Source organism: Meles meles, chromosome 2 (assembly GCF_922984935.1).
Source record: "Meles meles chromosome 2, mMelMel3.1 paternal haplotype, whole genome shotgun sequence".
Classification (NCBI taxonomy): domain Eukaryota; kingdom Metazoa; phylum Chordata; class Mammalia; order Carnivora; family Mustelidae; genus Meles; species Meles meles.
The window spans coordinates 207,617,705-207,636,967 of NC_060067.1; the positions used below are offsets into that span (position 1 = coordinate 207,617,705).

The 19,263-nt window shown below is 45.1% G+C and overlaps 1 protein-coding gene across 1 annotated transcript in view; it reads left to right on the forward strand.

The window, feature by feature from the left end:
* Nucleotides 1-19,263, forward strand: part of CSMD1 (CUB and Sushi multiple domains 1) — a 2,021,046-nt gene that overhangs the window by 1,798,561 nt on the left and 203,222 nt on the right. Inside the window, exons 34-37 of the mRNA XM_045997494.1 lie at nucleotides 777-980; nucleotides 1,901-2,025; nucleotides 2,530-2,626; nucleotides 15,989-16,093. Coding sequence (XP_045853450.1) covers nucleotides 777-980; nucleotides 1,901-2,025; nucleotides 2,530-2,626; nucleotides 15,989-16,093 — 531 coding nt within the window. The remainder of the gene's footprint in view (nucleotides 1-776; nucleotides 981-1,900; nucleotides 2,026-2,529; nucleotides 2,627-15,988; nucleotides 16,094-19,263) is intronic.

Here is a 19,263-nt window from a genome sequence, read left to right on the forward strand (position 1 = left end):
ATTTGGGCAGGCTTAAAGACAGCGCGCTTTTGCTCTGAATCCGGTGCTGGCAGGGGAATCGCAGTGGTGCGGGGCATCTTGACTTTCATCAGGAGAGCAGAAGGAGTGTCCATGTTGTTACAAATGGCAGAACCCTTTCTTTTTTAAGGCTAAATAGTATTTCACTACACGGATATAACACATTTTCTCTACCCATTCTTCCATCAGTGGACCTTCCTTTGTTTCCAGGCTTGTTTCGTGGCGTGGCTCTCCTTCAGAGAGGCACTGAACATGGCGGGAGAGACATCTCTTTGAGATGCTGATGTGCGTACTGTTTGCATCTGCAGACCCAGAAGTGAGATTGCTGGGTCCTATGGGGGAGTTCTATTTTCATTTTGTTATTGCATCGCAATGGCCGTGTTATACTCACTAGGCTCTAAGGTCTTTGAGTATAAGAACAAGTTCTTAGTCACCTCATTATCATGAGCACGGTGATTTGGGTGCTTGATTAATTTTAATTGCCTGAATATCACTCAATTCTCATAAGGCACTAATGCTCCTTATGCCACATTTTCCTCGTCTGAAATGAGAATATCAGGCAGTCCTCGGGGTTGGTAAGAAGATGAAATGCAGATGGGAAAGTGCTCCCCAAATCATCCCTCTAGAAATTGCGGAAAGCATTATTAATTCTCATATTAACATAAATTCTCTCTGGACTCCTCTTAACTCTACTTCCAAGTGGCTTTTTTGGCTTCCCGAGGAAGATACAGAAGGCTGTGTTGTGTGTTTGCTTCTAGCTGTGCCTCGAACCAGCGACACCCAGTGCAGCTCTATCCCCGAGCCCAGATACGGAAGGAGAATCGGCTCGGAGTTTTCCGCGGGTTCAATCGTCCGATTCGAGTGTAACCCGGGATACCTCCTTCAGGGCTCCACGGCCATCCGCTGTCAGTCCGTGCCCAATGCTCTAGCTCAGTGGAATGACACGATCCCGAGCTGCATAGGTAAGCCTGTGTCCAGGAGGCGGGATTCCTTGCGTAGGCTGCCCAGCCCAGCCGTACAGCTGGTTGAAGAGCCGTTTCCCGAAGCTTATGTCCAGTCTCCAACATCTGGTCACGCTCCAGACCTGTCAAAAGACGATGCAGTTTAGCTGACGTAATTGAGTCGCAGCTAAACCCTAAAGATGACCACGTTTCATGAAACTACTCATTAGATAAAAAAGGATGAAACATGTTTTCTTTCTCAATACTTATTAAGTATGCCATTAACTCTCCAGCCGTGGGTATAGAACGTAATTTCATTTTGGGGAAGAATCATTATAATGGTGATTTGCTGTATTGTGTAATGTCCTTTTTAATAAATGTGTGCTGATGAAGGTTTAAAAAGTAATAGGCTAATGCGGCCCGAATAACAATGACATCGTTAGTTATAGTTTATTTGCTTCATTTGGTGTAAGAACCTCTAGGGCAGTCATGATTAGTTCTGAGTTCCCCTGCCCATTCCCAGCGTCTCTTCTCTGCTCTGCTTTGCTCATAAATCCCATTAATATCTTTTGGAGTTTCGGGTCTGCCTCTAGGAGACAATACTCTGCAAAGCTCCTTACATCGTGTGGATAACACTATTCTAAATAGAACTCCCTTCAGAGATGCCAGTGTTAGGTACTACCCCTTTTAGAGAGCTTGAAGAAATTAACTTTTAGATACCAGGTCTATAACCTCGTAATATGGTAGGTAATTATTAGCAATGCTGCGAATTTCTAAGAGACCAGACTCAATCTGACCCTGGCTACAAGTACCATTTACAGGACCACACTCCCTGGGAAAGGCCTCTGACTATCTGATCACACGGCAAAGAACGGTGAGGCATCAAATTCACGCTGTCCTTCGCGGTCCGTATTTTTATGAGATATGGTTTTGTCTTTTAGTCCCCTGCAGTGGCAATTTCACTCAGCGCAGAGGTACAATTTTGTCCCCTGGCTACCCGGAACCATATGGTAACAACTTAAACTGTATCTGGAAAATCATAGTTACAGAAGGATCAGGCATTCAGGTAAGCCGCTCGTGCCCAGAACTCCTGAATGCACATGGTTTCACCAGCTCTGTGTTCGCTTTCTGTGCTTGCTTTCTTATTTTACTCTATTTTAGTATTTATTTCTGCATTGGTTATTTTATTTTATTTTATTTTTTGCATTGGTTTATTTTATTTTAGTTTTGTTTTGGTTATTTTATTTATTTATTTTTGCATTGCTTTATTTATTTATTTTGCAATGGTTATTTTAAATATTTAAACCATAGCCTGTCTCCCTTTTCTTACTGCTTCTGCAATGTGTTCCTAATTGCATTTCTCTGTTTGGGATAACAATGATAGATTTTTAGGATAAAAGCAGTCAAAAGTATCATTTGTAGAAATTTTTGAATATCTTTTCATGGTTTATTCTTCTAGGTTTCATGCTTCTCTTATGCATAGATATTCAGTTTCATGGGAAACCCCCCATGGTCAGGCTCATTTCTTTAATCCAAGCACACACACTAACCGAAAACTGTTGTTTGCTAGATTCAAGTCATAAGTTTTGCCACCGAGCAGAACTGGGACTCTCTGGAGATCTACGATGGCGGTGACATGACGGCGCCCAGGCTGGGAAGTTTCTCAGGTAAGATGACACCAGCCCCCCAGGCTTCGTTTGTGAATCATCAAACACTGGCACAGGAACAACAGCAACAAAAAGATCGATGTATGATTTTCCTACCAAACTCCTGCAGCCCCGTAATAGCGTGGCTAGTGTTGAACCCTTGGAGCAGCCCATCACACAACAGGTGAGCCAAGGGCCAGCTCTGTTCCCAGGGCAGGAGGGGCAGGTAACAGCACATTCGCAGGTGAGGGGCTGAGGCCACAGTCAAAGGACCTAGTGAGGGTAACTAACGGGACGTGGGGGCAGAGCAGAGAGTAGGTCACCGTTCTCGGGAGAAGACATGTCCTCTGAGATTAGGCAGTCCGGAGAAATGGCAGTCTGCAGCGGGGACATTCAGGCCTGAGACTGGCAAGTGTTTTGATCCATCAGCACCGCAGGGAATCTTGACCCTTTGCTGCAGATGCCGCCTCATGGGCCACCAGCCGTGAACCGTGGCCGGCGGCCATGCAGTCCTTCCTTGCTACTTCTCCCACCTGCAACCTCTGCACACATCGCTTCCATACTGGCCGTGGCAGCCAAGGCCATACCCAGTGCCCTTGCGCTCGGTCTGCCCTTTCTTTCACCCTGGCAGGTTCTCCTGCCCCTTCCACCCTGTTCGGCACGGACGCACCCACACTCCCGACCCAGTAGCCATCATCAGCATCGCCGTCCTGCCCTTCGCCCGCGTCACCATCAGTGATGGCCCTGAGCCCCGAGTGGCCAGGCTGAGTCCCAGACCAGCACTCTGCACTCAGTACTACCGCTGCCTTGCGTTACAAGTGACGAACAAAGATGCACACACATTTCAGAATCATCCAGAATTGTACGGAGAAAAAATAGCTTTTCTAGGAGTGTCCCCCAGCCCACAGATCATGCCTTGTGTCGCCCAGGCTGGACTACGTTGCTGGCTTCTCTGTGCGCATCTCCATGTGTCTCTATTCTGCCGCTGCTCGGGGGTTAGAAATGCTGGCGGATGGCGGCTGGCCGTGCGCAGCGCCCACACCTTCCACTTACTCACCTCCTCTTAAATGACTCCCCAGATCCTGTCTCTGGATTCCAGCAAATAGAAACACATTTTTTATGAGGCCACTTAAAGTTTGTGCAATAAACACCACTCTGATGTGTAATTTCTCACACGCCATCTGATGTTCGTCTGTTTCGGTATCATGGATCTTTTGGGATTTTATCTCCCACCGTCCCCGGCAGTGCCCCAGTCCCTCGGGCTTCATCGCCCATGCTCTCCTCCCTGTGAAGACTCATGCATTCCCGTCCGCACAGCTCTTGTCACAGTCCGGCTTAGCGTGCGATGGCTCGAAGCACCTTCTCTGTGCATCAAGTACCCTGTGTGTTCTTAGGAATAAAAAGAAAGTCTTTGATGCTAAAAATAGTAACAGCAACCGCATGATTTAAAATCTGTATCCAGACAGCAAAACACAATAATAGTTAAAATAAAATATGTTTGAATAATTCCTAATAATAATCATATAAATAATAATATCTAACTTCTGGCTAATATGCAGCACTCCAGGTAGGCGTGGGTATGAAAGGAGATCCAAAGTAACATTCTTCTAGGATTTGGTAGAAAAATAAAAAATACGTGTATCTTAACTGATGTCATAACATATCTCAGAAAAAGGATAGTATCTTAACCGATCAGCAGAATATAGGCAGATAAATCAAGGGGAGCAGAAATGTTCTAGGCAATGGAACCGTGTGGTCCAGAGCCTGTGTCTGTTACACAGATGGCCCTGAACAATGTGGGCTTGGACCCCATAGAATCACTTAAACATGGATTTTTTTCAACAAATAGAGTACAGTACTGTGAATATATTCTTTCTTCCTTATGCTTTTCTTACATAAAACTTACTTACAAAGGATGTGTTTTGCCATTTTTTATCTGAAGTTCAAATTTTACTGTTCAGATTTATTTTTATTTATCAATTAATGTACATCAGCCTGTATTAAACCTTCTCTTGCGTAACGGCTCGATGTGAACTTAGCTTTCAGATGTGTGATTTTGTATTTTCTCAGTTAATATTCGGACTAGGTTGACTTTTCAAAGAGAAGGTATAACGTGGAACTGGTTTTTCCACCGAGTTTTCTCAGTCACGGGGGTGTTACTGAGCACTCTGAGACGCAGACGTCCACGTCACTGACAGGGAGCGGGGTCAGCCCCTGCAGATAGTTGCATGACTGACCCAGGCCAGCACGAATGGCTTCCTGAAAAATGATAACAATAATAAAAGAAGGAAAGACATTGCCCACATATGCGGAAAAGAGTAACAGTAGTAATTCATCTTCTCTTCCTTGTTTGAGTTTTTGGAAATAGCCAGGAGAAAAGACCTTTTTTTTTTTCTGTTATTTTGTGTGTGCAAGTTTAAATTTATTGTCCGTCAGTAGAATTGAAACTATAGAAGGCAAGATGCATTTCTAAGTCAAAACCGGGTTCACTTTTAATAGTAAACAATGCCTCTAGCTAAATGTATAGATCTTAGCTACATTTAAGTTTTTCTAAGTTTTCGTTTAAGTTTCACTTAGTTAACATACCATGTAATACTAGTTTCAGGCAGACCATTTAGTGATTCATCACTTCCAAATAGCACCTGGTGCTCATCACAAGTGCTCTCCGTCATCCCCATCTTTTAGAAAATATTTGACATAAGTATCAGTTAATATGATTCTGGCCACGATCACCAGGAGTTAGCACACACTTCATGGTTTGAAGGCCTGGTTTTCCAACTCCCCTCTGATGCCTGTCCCAAGCTCAGTGTCCCCAGGCCACCCCCGCTTTGACCGATTGGCTAACAAATTGGGGGTTTATCTTAGTTTGCATAATTCTCTGCTGTAACTCACAGAACATGAGAAAGCAATATGCTTATGAGTACAGTGTATTATTAAATAATCCGATTGGGAACAGCCAAATGAGGTGACTCATAGAGCATCATCTGGGAGGGTGTTGAACCTGAGGCTTCTCTGTCCTCAGGTCGTGTCACTTTCCAGGGACACATGCATCACCAGCCAAGAAGCTCGCCTGAACTTTGCTGTCTAGAGTTTTAACTGGTTTTTCACGTTGTAGGGATCATTACTTCAATCATTGCATACAGATTGAACTCAATATTCAACTCCTTCCCCTCCCAGAGGCTGGGAGATCAGGCTGATGCCAACTGGCTCAGAACCCCAAGCCTCTTAGTACATGATTGTCCTTCCCACAACCACCACCGTGAATTATCCTAAATGTAATCACGATCTTGGTGACCATGAACTCAGGTGTGGTTGGAGGAGTCCACTGTGAATAACAAGGATGTTCCTATTGCTCAGAATAGTCCAAGGATGAAGAGTCTGGCTGACAATATGTCCTTCCAGGCACTTGGTTGAATTTCTTTATACTTAAGTAGATTTTATTAAAAAGTGTACAACATTGTCCCATATGCAAATCTATTATAAAATTGCAATATAGCAAACATACTTGTTTTCTGAAGTTAAAGAGACCACTTAGATTTTTTTAGTTTAATATTCAAAAGTTTCTATGTTTTTTTTTAAAGATTTTATTTATTTATTTGACAGAGAGAGATCACAAGTAGGCAGAGAGGCAGGCAGAGAGAGAGGAGGAAGCAGGCTCCCCGTGGAGCAGAAAGCCCGATGCGGGGCTCGATCCCAGGACCCTGAGATCATGACCTGAGCCGAAGGCAGCGGCTTAATCCACTGAGCCACCCAGGCGCCCCTAAAGTTTATATGTTTTTTGAGATGACCTGAAGATGTTTGATTTGTGGGAGATTTGCATTGTTTCTAGGACATTTCCATCCTCCCAGACTATAGCGGGTTTTTTTGTTTGTTTGTTTTTTGTTTTGTTTTGTTTTGTTTTTGTGAATGAGCCTGATCAACACATCGTCCTCGTCTGGGCTGTTTTCTGCCTTCGCTACATGTGCCTTCCATGGGAGAAAAAAAAATGAGCGAGAGCCGTGTTCACAAATTTGACTTTTTTTTACAGTTGTAGCCATTGTGAATACCAAAGGTATGTTCAGTTGAAGAAATGACTCATGGTTCATGTATATGTCCAACTGAAAAATAATCTAGAAAATTGCCAATCTATGCTCTACATACATATATTAGTTCCTCTCACCTGTAGTTTAGCTTTTCCGTAGTCTGAATTACCCACGCCAACCGTCGGTGGCCCATCTGGAGGCAGACGCCCCTCCTTCTGACATGTTGTCTGAAGTCAGTGGCAGCCTGACATTCTGTCACATGCTGAGGTCACTCTCCTCCCTTCCTGCTGTCCCACAGGCATGTCATCATCTCACACCGTCACGAGAAGGGTGAGGACAGGACAGTAGCATATTTTGAGAGGAAGAGAGAGACCACGTTCACAAAACTTTTATTATGGTACTTGTTGTAATTATTCTGTTGTATTTAGTTGTTCATCTCTTACTGTGCCTAATTCACAAATCACACTTTATCACAGGTGTGCACGTGTAGGGAAATACACGTAACATACACAGGGTTTGGTGCATCTGCGGTTTCAGGCATTCACTGGGGTCTTAGCATATACCCCGTGTGGTTCAAGGGGACCACTGTGTGACGCTATATGTGACACGGCGACAGCAGGGGAAGGGAGGCTTTACACCCTGCACCTGGCACATGGTTCCACATGGAAACTTGAGGCTTCGCTGCCATTTCACTTACCCTCACCCAAGGGAAGAGTGATGACTTCTCTGATGGTGAGAGCCTCTTGCTCTGGGGTTGGGAACCTGATGACCCCCGCTGAGGGAAGGATGCCACTACATTCATCATCACTGGTCTCTCTTAACTCATCCTCCTACTCATGGATCACTGGGGCCTGTCTGTCTCTTTCTTTGTCTAGGTTTTGGCTGAGACCAAGTATATGAAGGGTCCTATCTTCACCCCTACGAGCTTTGGGGTAAATTATCTTAGGTTCTGTCTTCTAGCCCTCTGTGTCTCTCCATCTCTTTCTTTCTACATGTGTGCTTCACTGTGTGAGTCCACAGGCAAACCTTGGTCTTGACCCTCATCCTTCACCCACACAGGTTCTCAGAAGCCTTGCTCCCTCTTTTTTTGAGGGTTATGTTACATTTGCCCAAATTTAAAAAACAGAGCTTCATTTTACTCCTGGCCATGGATCTCCTCTTTACTGCCTGCTGGACAGACTCACGAGGCTGTGAGGAAGTGTGGTTTCAAACCCAGGGGACATAACATGGCATCTTCGTAGTAGAACTTAGTTTTGTGAGGGATGGCATGAATTTTAAGATTTCATTTTGGCTGACTTTCTTTGTCCATATACGTGTTGGGTGTATTTGGTACAGTCTGGGACTATGCAGAGAGCGGCGGAACAAGCCAGCAGCGGGGATCATTGAGAGGCCGGGGGCATACACGGGAGCTGCGGGCGTAAGTCACACTGAGAGTACTGCAGGGTTCTCCTGCTGGAGAAAGAAGTTAGAAAAATGGAAATGAGGAAAGCTAACTGGTTTTGAACGAGAGGTATCACGGTGAACTTGTGGTTTTAATATGTATAGATGAAAATTAAAAAGTAAGCATGCACATGTGCGTATTTCTTACCTCTGTTTTTTGACAAATACAAAACAGCAGCCCAGCAGCAGTGAACCCCTCTAGTACCCAATCTTGGCTTCTAAATAGCAATGTAATACCGTCTTCCCTAGAAGAGCCAAGTGTTCTTGGATAAATGAGGGCTCATCTCTCAAGGCTCTGGTAGGAAGAAAAAAAAAATACACGATGAACCACTTTGTATAAAATAGAAATCTATGAATCCATCCAGCTATAAGAGGATACGTGCATCGATGAAATGAATGAAAAAGATTTCCCTTACAGAATGCAAACTAATAAATCTAGAAGGAGGCAGAATTAGAGCACCATCATTTGGCAACCGTTAAGATCATTAACGATTCAGGCTGGAACATCAGTGGGTGCTAACTGACTTGTAAAGTTCCAGCGAGGAGCAGCACGTACGCAGTCACCGTGCCTGTCCGTCTCCACCGGATCTGTGCTCATCAAAAGCAGGAAAGTGGTAACTTCAGGGGGTAGAGCCTGGCAGATGCCACCTTTGCCAAGCGTGAACGTGAAGGTCACCAAGAAAGCAACAAGGTTCGCACTGGTATGCTGGTACACCTGCTGTCCAGACGGACAAACCGGAGAGCTCCACGGGTTGGGTTGCAATCACGGGAGTGTACACGCTCCCATCCTGGCTGGTTTAACAGCCGACATGATGCCGTGTACGCAGGGCTGGGATGACATGCAGCCTTTCAGCCTGAACGAGCCAGCTCCCTCACACCCCAAGAGCGAGCGGGGAGCAGAGGAGACAACCCAGCAGGAATACAGTGTCGCCTTTTGACATTCTTGCCCAAATGCAAAGACTGTCGGACAAACTCAAATTGAAAAATATTCCACACAAAAAAATGTGCTTGTATTTTTCAAAAGTATCAAATAGAGGAAGGGAATGGAAGATGGAATGTGTTGAGTGATCACAGACAGAATCCCTTTGCTAGCAGAAAGAAGAGTCTTGGAAATCGAACGAGATCTGTGTGTCACATCTCTGCTGCGTAAACTCGCATGTTTGTTAGTTTTTTAGAGTTTGCCATGTTCTGTTATAAGAAAACCGTACTGAATTTTTACAAGAAATAGGCCATCACCTTTGCGACTTGCTCACAAACGGTTTAGGATACGACAATTTTACATGTACACATAAATGAATGGGAGATGGAGATAGACACAATTATAATATGCTATGTGGAGAGACAGTGAGTATGTGGAAGCTTTTGTACTTTTTTAAGGTAGAGATGATTTGAAATGTTTTAACAGGAGAGTTAAAAAAGACTTTCTATGGAAAAAATGACAAATCAGCCATAAAATTTGAATATTTTAAAAAACATAATCAGTATTTAAAATTTTCTGTTTCTATGGTACTTTTAAAAATATCGATGAAAGAATATCGAACCCAATTTGAAAGTTAGTGGTTGAGTACAAACAAACAAGAACAAGAAGTTGTTAGAGGGACGCACTTCAGGAAAAACAACCGACTGACTTCTTGAATAAATTCGTGTTTTTTAGAATTTTTATTTCTGTTTGAACAGCTCTGAATATGTAAGGCTTATGTTGTAAGCCGTCTAAAATTATTTTTGAGAGTAGGCAGGTTATAAATTATAAATGAATAGAGTACATGAAAAATCACACCAATTGTAGCTGACAATCCGTATCAAGGGGGAGTAAATATCTGTGGTGAAGGTAGAATCAGTAGGGGCAATCACATCCTTTCTCCGTTTTCTTTGTTGCGTGTTGCTCTATGTAGGTCACACTAAAACAATGTAATCATAAATATACTGCCTGTGGCAACACTTAAAACATAATCTCCCAGCTGCCTTTTGTGTGGTGGGAAAGTCTCCCCCTGCTGTCCCTCTCCAGGAGGAGCCCCAGGGGCCACTCTCCGTGCAGCAGGTGCTCCTGGCCCAGCATCCTCCCAGCTTCTCCGGCTAACTGGCACGTGTGTGTTTTGTGTGTCACCTGAGGCATCAAAATCCAGCAGCTTTTGCAGAAGAGCTGGTGGCGATCTCTCCTGATCGAGGTCGGAGCAGGAGCGGGACGTGGTTCAGGAATTGCTACAATTAGCAGTAGTGCGTAGAAGCAACGTGAATCCCAAAGCATCGCTCCATACACAGTCACGTACGACTCACAGGTCCGGGACCTCACATCGTCTCCACCTTCTAGAATGGGAACGCGTTAAATGTTTTCAGTGACAGAATGAATCTGTGTCGGAGTCGGGGTGGTCGTGGGTTTTCTGACCCCACTGTAACCCGGCCGACTGCAGGCGAGCAGACGAAAACGTCGAACAATGTGCAGTGGGTCCCGTGTGTGCAGATGTGGGGACCGGAGGCAGTGAAGTAGCTTCTGGAAAGTGTACATTAGAGTCTCGTCTCCCAATGAGAGGCACGAAACTAGCAGGAAGCCCTTGGGACGTGTTGTCCTACATGTGCTTTCAGAGAAAAGCTGTGTCGCTACAGCCCTGGGTGGCCAGGAGCTGTTTTTGAAGGACATGGGAGCTGGGTCATTTTCTAGCCTTGGGTAGAAGACCCAGGGGTGGGAAGCAAGGAGACGCAGCTGTGCTTTAAGAGTTTTAGTTAATGAAGCCGAGTAAGGTAATGGGAACTGTCACTGATCACCCAGTACGGGTAACGCCTGGCAACGGGTCATGCAGAGGCTGTGTGAGAGCAGATCTGGTTAGATGAGTTAGATCTATTGCAACATTATTCTTTCTGCAAACTTTACCGAAATCTACAAAAACTGCTTGTGTGGGCAGCCCAGAAACTAAGACGCTTGCTGCAATGAGCGGGAACGACTGTGCGGGGTTGTTCCGTCACTACCTCGCGCACCGGAAGCCTGCGCAACACTCTCTGGTAAGGACACTGGCTTTACAATTGTAAAAAGTTGGAAAACCACTGGAAAAAAATTAAATTACAAAAATAATACCAGAGTGAGAAGACAGCAAGCATCATACACAATCAACAAATGTGGGTAAAAATCAGTGGTTTTGGCAGGTGTGTCTTGAGTTGGGCCAACTTCCTTGCCTTCCTCCCTCCTCCCAGGTTCCTCTCAGAGGCCCTGGGTGTGCCCTCTTTGGGGGGAGGAGAGACAGTGTTTCTCGGAATAATTACTTCTGTTTTGGGGAGCAGGCCAGGCTACCCCTCCTTTTTTAATTATGTTCATTTAGCCCCTGTGTAGCCGGCATCACTGGCTGTTGATGTGGTGTCCACGACTCCGCAGCTGCGTGTAGTGCCCAGTGCTCACCGCCACACGTGTCCTCCTCAATACCCACTTCTGTCCCTCACCCCCTCCCTTCTGCAACCCTCAGTTTGTTTCCCAGGATCCAGAGTCTCTCATGGCTCGCCTCCTCTCTGATGTCTCCCCCTTCAGGTTTCCTCCCCTCCGCTCTGGCCCTCTGTGCTAGTCCTTACATTCCACATGGGAGTGAGACCCTATGATAGGGTCACCCCTCTTTACAGCACCCCCTATGCAAACTCTCAGTTAGTAGGTAGTTTCAACAAGAGTCTCTCTCCATACATTTGTGCTAACCAGCCGGGATGGGCTTATGGTTGAAGAACAATGTATGTGTCTGCCTCTCTCTGTCTCAGACTGAGGTCAGACAACACCTGGGTCAAACCTTCAAATCTCTTCTAAGTATCACCCATGCGACACACGACGATAGTGCTCTTACAGTGAATCGTGCTCTCACACCTCAGGCCTGAAAAGGCATCACCTCTCAGAGCGGCCCGCCTTGACAGCCAGGAAGGTGTTTGGGACACAGACCCCACATATGTCAGGGATCCAACTTCCAGAGGAATTTATCCACACACATACTTGTGAGTGTGCCCGCGCACAGTCAGCGCACAGTCAGACCGTGCACACAATGTTTCGTATTCTTCCCGTTTCTCACTCTCCTCCTTCCAGCATGGGTGAGGAACGGTTTGGATTCTGACGGGCCAGAGATGTCAAGGCAAATGCTCGAGCTGAGTGTGACCCTGGGTAAATGCAGGGAAAGACTGTCAGAGCTAATCCAAGGTCGACGGAAAGTCCAGAATGCATTTGCAGAATGGAGGCAACACGCTCATCTGCACTCACGACACGATATCTTATTGGCATGTTGTTTCTGTCTCCCTGCACTGGCATTCTTCCTGACCTCGTGCCAGGAGACAGCCTGGTTTTGCACTTGGTATGGTCTAAAGGCAGCAGTTGTCATACCTGGGTTCAAGCCTCTCCTGGCTCTGGACTTCCACACCCACAGCTCCCGAAAGCAGAGAGGATGGCAAGGCTCAGGGTGCAAACAGCGACATGGCCAGAAGGAGGCTGAGGAGCTCCACAGGCCCACGCCCTTCGGGGACTGAAGTTACGGTGGGATCGCTCACAGGGCTGCAGGGAGGTGGCAGGACCGGGGCGTGCGTGTGCGACGCCCTGACAGAGGCCGAGAGCGGTCGGCCGAAGACGGGCTCTGCACCTCGGAGCTGCTGCAAACTGAGGGCCCCTATGAACTCAGGGAATGAGCAGATGTGATGTGAAGAGTGGAAGACCCGAGTGTTTGGGGCTGTTCACTCTGAGCAGGGAAGGGACCCCCAGTCAGGATGGGGATTGAATTGCCCCGGCCTACAGGATGAGCCCTCAGAGCACATTAAAAGTTTAAAAATGTCAATGAAACGTGTCTTTTATCCATGTCTAGAAATGAAATTTACAAGCATTCTTCGTTTGTGACAAGCTGGTTTTGTGTGCGGAACGAGGAGCAGGCGGACGAGGGTGTGGGAAGTCGTTCCAGCCCCAGGCGGGAGCTGAGAGCAGTGACAGCTGTGGGCCACAGAGCAGATGCTCCCACAGCTCCGTGGTTCACGGATGGGTCCCTCTGTCTCTTCTCGTCAGCTGCTGAATGACGCACCGGGCTCTGAGGCTCTGTGCTGACCAGGGAGGTTCTGCCTGGTGCGTAGCCAGGAAGTAACTGGTGCGTCTGGAGAGGAAGCTTATGGGTTTATCAAGCTGACGAAGACGTGTTTACTGCATGAGCAAGTGAGTGACTTGGTGTGAGAAGGGAGGGGGGATTGTTGAAGGAGTAGGACTAGGAAGGAATAACTATTACATCATGTTAGCTCAGTTTTTAATTTTTGAGGAAACTCCGTACTGTTTCCTAGAATGGTTGTACTGGTTTGGGTTCCCACCAACAGTGTAAGAGGGTTCGTTCCCCGTTCTCTGGATCCTCGCTAACCCATGTTTATGGCAGCGTGATTTACAACAGCCGAGATACGGAAGCAGCCTGTGTGCCCACCGACTGATGACTGGATAAAGAGGACGGTGTAGACACATGATGGATTATTACTCACCATGAGAAAGATTGAAATCTCGCCATTTGCAACAACACGAATGGAACTAGCGAGTGCTTTGCTACGTGAAACAAGTCTGTCTGAGAAAGACAGTTACCATATGATTCACTCATGTTTGGATTCTAAGAAACTAAACAGATGAGCAAATTAAAAAAGAGAGACAAACAAAAAACAGACTCTTGGATGTAGAGAACACACCGGTCATCATCATGGGGGTGGGGGGTGGAGGCTGGGGAAGTAGGTGTTGGGGATTAAGAGTGCACTTGTCGGGACAAGCACTGAGTAATGCATAGAAGTGTTGAGTCATATCGTACACCTGAAACTAATATAACACTGTACATTAATTATAATCGAATGTTAAAAAAAAGGTAAAATGGGTTAAAGAGAAACAGGCTACAATTATGGGGACACCTCAAACAGGAAAATCAGTTGTGAAAAAGCAGCTAGAAATACAAGCAGTGGTTAGATCATGCAAGATCTTCAGGCCAAATCAAGGAGGCTGAAATTCCATTCTCAGATCTCACGAATCCATGAGAATTTTGGTATGAAATAATCATAAGTTCATTTTTTAAAAAAATCCTTTCTTCTGGCTCCTGAATAGAGAATGAACCCTCTGAGGACAACAGTGGGTTCAGAAAACAGGCCAAGAGAGGGCTGCACTCCTCGAGCTCACGGGTGCAGGTGGAGGGCACTGGGGTGATGGCGGTGAAGGGGCAGGGGGAGGCGGGCGAGGTGGAGTCCGTGGGCAGGTTGCAGAGGAGTGCGGTGTCCCAGAGAGCAGGGAGGCTCTGATGGCGGGGGAGGAGGTGCCGACGGTGTTGTTGACCGGCGTGAGGAGCGCAGGAGGCTGGCTGGCGTTTACAGGCTTGCATTAAGAGTTAAACTGCGCTCGCCATCTCCGAAGGTCCTTTGGACGCCCAAGGATGTGAGGCCCACTGGAGTCCCCACCTGGAGCCGTTGCCTTAGAGCTGGTGCTGGACACCGGGACCCTGGAGAGGGAAGGATGATGGAGGAGCTTCCCTCTCTGACAGTGTTCATCTGTCTTGGATAATTATGAGCTTATCTCCTTATTCTGTTATTTGAAATAGTGTTTTTCTTGACACAATAGGGTTCTTTCAGGGTAGCTTGGTCTAGTAATTTGCTCACACCATGGTGAGTTGGACCCGGCAGGTGTTTCCTCGAGTCTCCTCAGTGCTGAGTATGCATTCGAGAGAGCAAGGCCGTGCAGACGGCAAAGCGTGTGTGCTCGTAGAACACGGAATTTAAAGCGGCTTTTCATTTCCCTATGGAATGCCTCCCACCAGAATACTTTAAAATTCCTATTGATGGACATTCTTCTTCTCCTCAGCCCCCTCCAGTATCACATGTCTTTGTCACTCTTGTCCTCAACGTCTGTACATCTCCTACTGACTTGTCGGTCGTCACAACGCAGGCGGAACATTTTGAGTAAAGACATGATTTGTCATAAACCTGCCTTTTCCTTTTCACAGTGCTTAGTTGGAATCATGTGCCAGTCTCAATGGGAACATCATTTAGCATGGCGCAGACAAGGAGAGAAGAGAGAAAACGGAGTCAAAAGCAGCATTTTAGGGGCGCCTGGGTGGCTCAGTGGTTTAAGCCACTGCCTTCGGCTCAGGTCATGGTCTCAGGGTCCTGGGATCGAGTCCCGCATCGGGCTCTCTGCTCAGCAGGGAGCCTGCTTCCCTGTCACTCTCTCTGCCTGCCTCTCTGTCTACTTGTGATCTCTCTCTGTCAAATAAATTAAAAAAAAATCTTTAAAAAAAAAAGCAGCATTTTATCAATAATATATTGGATATATTGGACAGGCTTAACTGTCCCCATTTCTCCTCCCCCCTCCCCTGGGCCTCCATAAGACATGCTCATTTAAGTTTTGTCCCTTCTCTGTTCAAGCCAAAACAAAACAAAACAAAAAACCAAAATGACTGTGTCGTTAAAGGAATGCAGTGCGAGGGGCAGCTGGGTGGCTGGGCTGGTTAAGCGTCTGTCGTAGGTTCAGGTCTTGATCCGAGGACCCTGGAGGGAGCCCTGCGTCAGGATCCCTGCTCAGTGGGGAGTCTGCTTCTCACTCTCCCTCTGCTCCCCCCTCCATGCTTGTGCATGCTCTCTTCTTTCTCTTTCCCAAATAAATAAATATAATCTTAAAAAAAGAAGAAGAATGCAATGTAAGAAGCCAGTGCATGGGGAAACGTAAGAATTGGTGAGTTCGTGCACTGAGACGATAGATGTCGCGTCAGCTCGAGGAGAACAGAGAACATGTGCCACTTTATGGTATGAGAACAAGAGAAAGGCTCAGAGTACAGAAGGATTAGAGCCAGGGCACAGATTACACGGGTGGCCATCAGGCCATAGGGATTTGCAAACCGAAGCAGACACCACATCTGTAGTATAGACAGAAAAGAGAACGCGTTTGTCAAATGACTCTTCTACCCCATGTCTCCTGCAGGAACCACAGTCCCAGCCCTTCTGAACAGCACCTCCAACCAGCTCTACCTGCATTTCCAGTCCGATATCAGTGTGGCAGCTGCTGGCTTTCACCTGGAGTACAAAAGTAAGGTCAACTCTTTCTGCGTCCAGCTTTCCTTGTTTTACCGAGCGCCTTTCTGAACAAAACACAAGTCCACGCCCTTACTACGTAGGAAAATAGTGTTGTTCTAAAACTACAAGTTGCATGAACATGCATCGTACAAAATCTCTCTCATTGCAATATATATTGTAAAAAGCAAAGGAATGAGGACATGCAGATGTTAGTATCTGGAGTAATTGTTGAGAAGCACAAAGCAACACTATTTGTGCGATTCCTGATTTTCTTGTGAGTGATAGCAGATGTTCATATTAATATCCCGAAACCTAGAAAATCATAATTTCTAACAGATTATGGTCATAAGGCCTTTCCACTTGTAGCCTCCAAGGCTGTTAGCAAAGGCCCAGCACAGAACTACCACCGAGCCTGCCGCTTTGTGTATTATTCATTTTAATTGGAAGAAGGTATTGCGAAGGAGATGCTAACCTTTTAAAAATGAATGTGCAGATGAGTTAAGAGTCTGATAAATGGGTTGACAAAGGTCAAATTCGCAACTCTTCTTTGGCATTTGATGATGCAGGTAAGCCTTGTAAAAATGAAATAAGAATTTCCAAAGCGCATCAGGTTTATTTTAGGACATGTTTTCAAGCACTGAAAATGCTTAATGTTGATATTCATCATCTTTAATAAGCAGTTGCAAATAAGCAAATACATGGATAAGTTTTAATAAGTGATCTTTTGAATTGAGATAAACAGTTTGCTGAGATGTAAATGCATGCATGTTTTTGAAAGGCCAGATTTCCAGCTGATGATAAATATTCTGCACCAGACACAAACCACGGGGCTGTTTCCCATTTCAGTTAAATTCCCCTACTTATTACATGCATTTGTATGCAAGTTTATTCCAATTTATTTGAATAGGACTACTTTGGTGACAGTGTGAAATGATGGTGTGGATGTTATTTATGTAGGAAATGTCTGCGAAAAAAATCTGCTACTTTGATACATTTTTGAACATCTGTAGATAGGAAACTATCAGCCTTATTTATGATAGTGCTAATAAATTCACTAATATTTTTAGCAATGTTAGAACTCAGGAATGCTCTTCTGTCTTTCTCTCAAACTCATCTTGTGGATTTGGGCTTTTCACTCACTTCTTATAAAAAGAGGTGCTCATAAAATAATTCGTCGTCAGTTGCTATTATGTACAATTACAGCGGCAACAATATAATTATCTACTTTCCACTTTATTCCTAACAAATATACTTCATTAAAAGAGAAAGACTGAGATATTTCCCACCAAATCCATCTTGCTTAAATATCCAAGGCCTTTTTCAAATACTTACCATATTTATTTTTTGGTTGCCCAGACTAATGCTACATTTTCATTTGCTAACCTTTGTTCTGAGGGATTGTTTTCTGGTGCTGACACCATTCTGACACCCCCCCACCCGTGTCATCTGTGTCCTCCCAACTTCCTGTATTATTTATAGACACTCATTTCCTTCTGATTCCTTGGGCCAGCGTTGAAAATATGTGTCATTTTAAGGGTTTATAGAATTAATCTCATTGAGGTCAGCCTCAAACAGTATAAGGACTGTTTAATTAAGCTGCCAAAAGATTGTTGCATATTTTTAATCCGTTGACATATTTCCACCTACTTAAAATATGTAGTCAATCTGCAAGCCTCTAAATTCAGATTTGTCACTAAAATTGATATTCATGAAATTATAAGAAAAACGACGAAAACACACACTCTGTGCTGGGTCCTGCTCTGCACATTTACTTGTCCTCCAAAAGCCCTGGTTTGAGGGATACCCAGCACTTAAAGAAGGAAGGGCATGGCCCGTAGTCACACTGCTAGTGACCCTCGGAACGTGAGACATTTCGTCACGAAGGCCCGTGACTGAACCCTGTGCGAGGATCCCAACGGTCCCATCAGACAGGCAGCAGGCTCTGCTCTGTTTTACAAATGATGACCCCAAGGGTCGTGAGCAGGTCGATGACCCAAGGAAGGTAGAGGAGTTTGTGAATCAGTTTGTCTTTCCCTAAAACCAGAGCTACCGTGGTGGGCCACACCTGCTTCTGAATGAGGACTTTGAAGTAAGCACGAGGCCCGGGTAATTATCACAATCCGTCGTTCCAGATGGGCACTGACGGGAACGTCCCAAACAGAACACAAACATTATTATTTGAAGGGATGAATTATCAAATTTTACTGGTCACAGAAGCAATTCCAAGAAGGCCTGATCCTGTATGTATGACCTGGGTTCTCTCGCATGATCTGAGTAACACTCGAAAGATCAGCATCATTGAGTGCTTCCTGCCAGGTCAGCCATCCTTCTGATCTGGAAGGGAATTTTGACACAGTTCCACAGTAGAACACAGCTGTCACCCTTGCTCTGGGCTGTTTTCTTCAGAAAAACTACCAAAACAGAACAAAACAAATAAATTTCATGAAACCTTAAAGATGTATGTAGACAATAATGATACTGGTAGATCCTGGAAATAAGAAAATCTGTGCTAAGGGTATGTAGCCTATGAACTCACTCCTAGGGAACAGTGTGACGCAGCTGTCCTTGAACTCAACACGAAGAGCAGACAATGTTTTATATATAGGAATATATCTCTTGTGCGCGTGTGCGCGCACGTGTGTGTATACACAATGTACATCAGTATGTCAGTAACCAGGGTTTGTTGATTTCAGTGGGATTTGGTGGCAGAAGCGGTGATAAGATTGAAGCCATATGCCATATTGGAACCTTTCTCTTCGTCTTACTTATATTTTGTTGATTCTCCCCTCTTTTCCTGCCAGCTTTTGGTTTAACAATATTTTTATTGCTTCAATTTATCTCCCCTATGGGCTGATTAGATAAAACTTAAAAATTGTAATGATCTGCCTAGAGTTTAAAAGATACATCTTTATTATTTTAGCACAGCTTACCTTCAAGTGATATTATGCCCTTTCATGTAAAAGAGACTTACAAGGGTGTATTTCTAATATCTGCTTTCCTTCCGTTATGTTATTCATTGCCTTACATTTTATTTTTACAGGCTATAAAGCCCACAAAATATTTTTACTACTTTTGGTTTTTACATTTCTACTACTTTACTACAACAATGATCTTTTAGAGTAAATAGAAAATAAGAAAAAAAAATATCTCATGTTTACCTTTGCTTTTACCATCTCTGGAGCT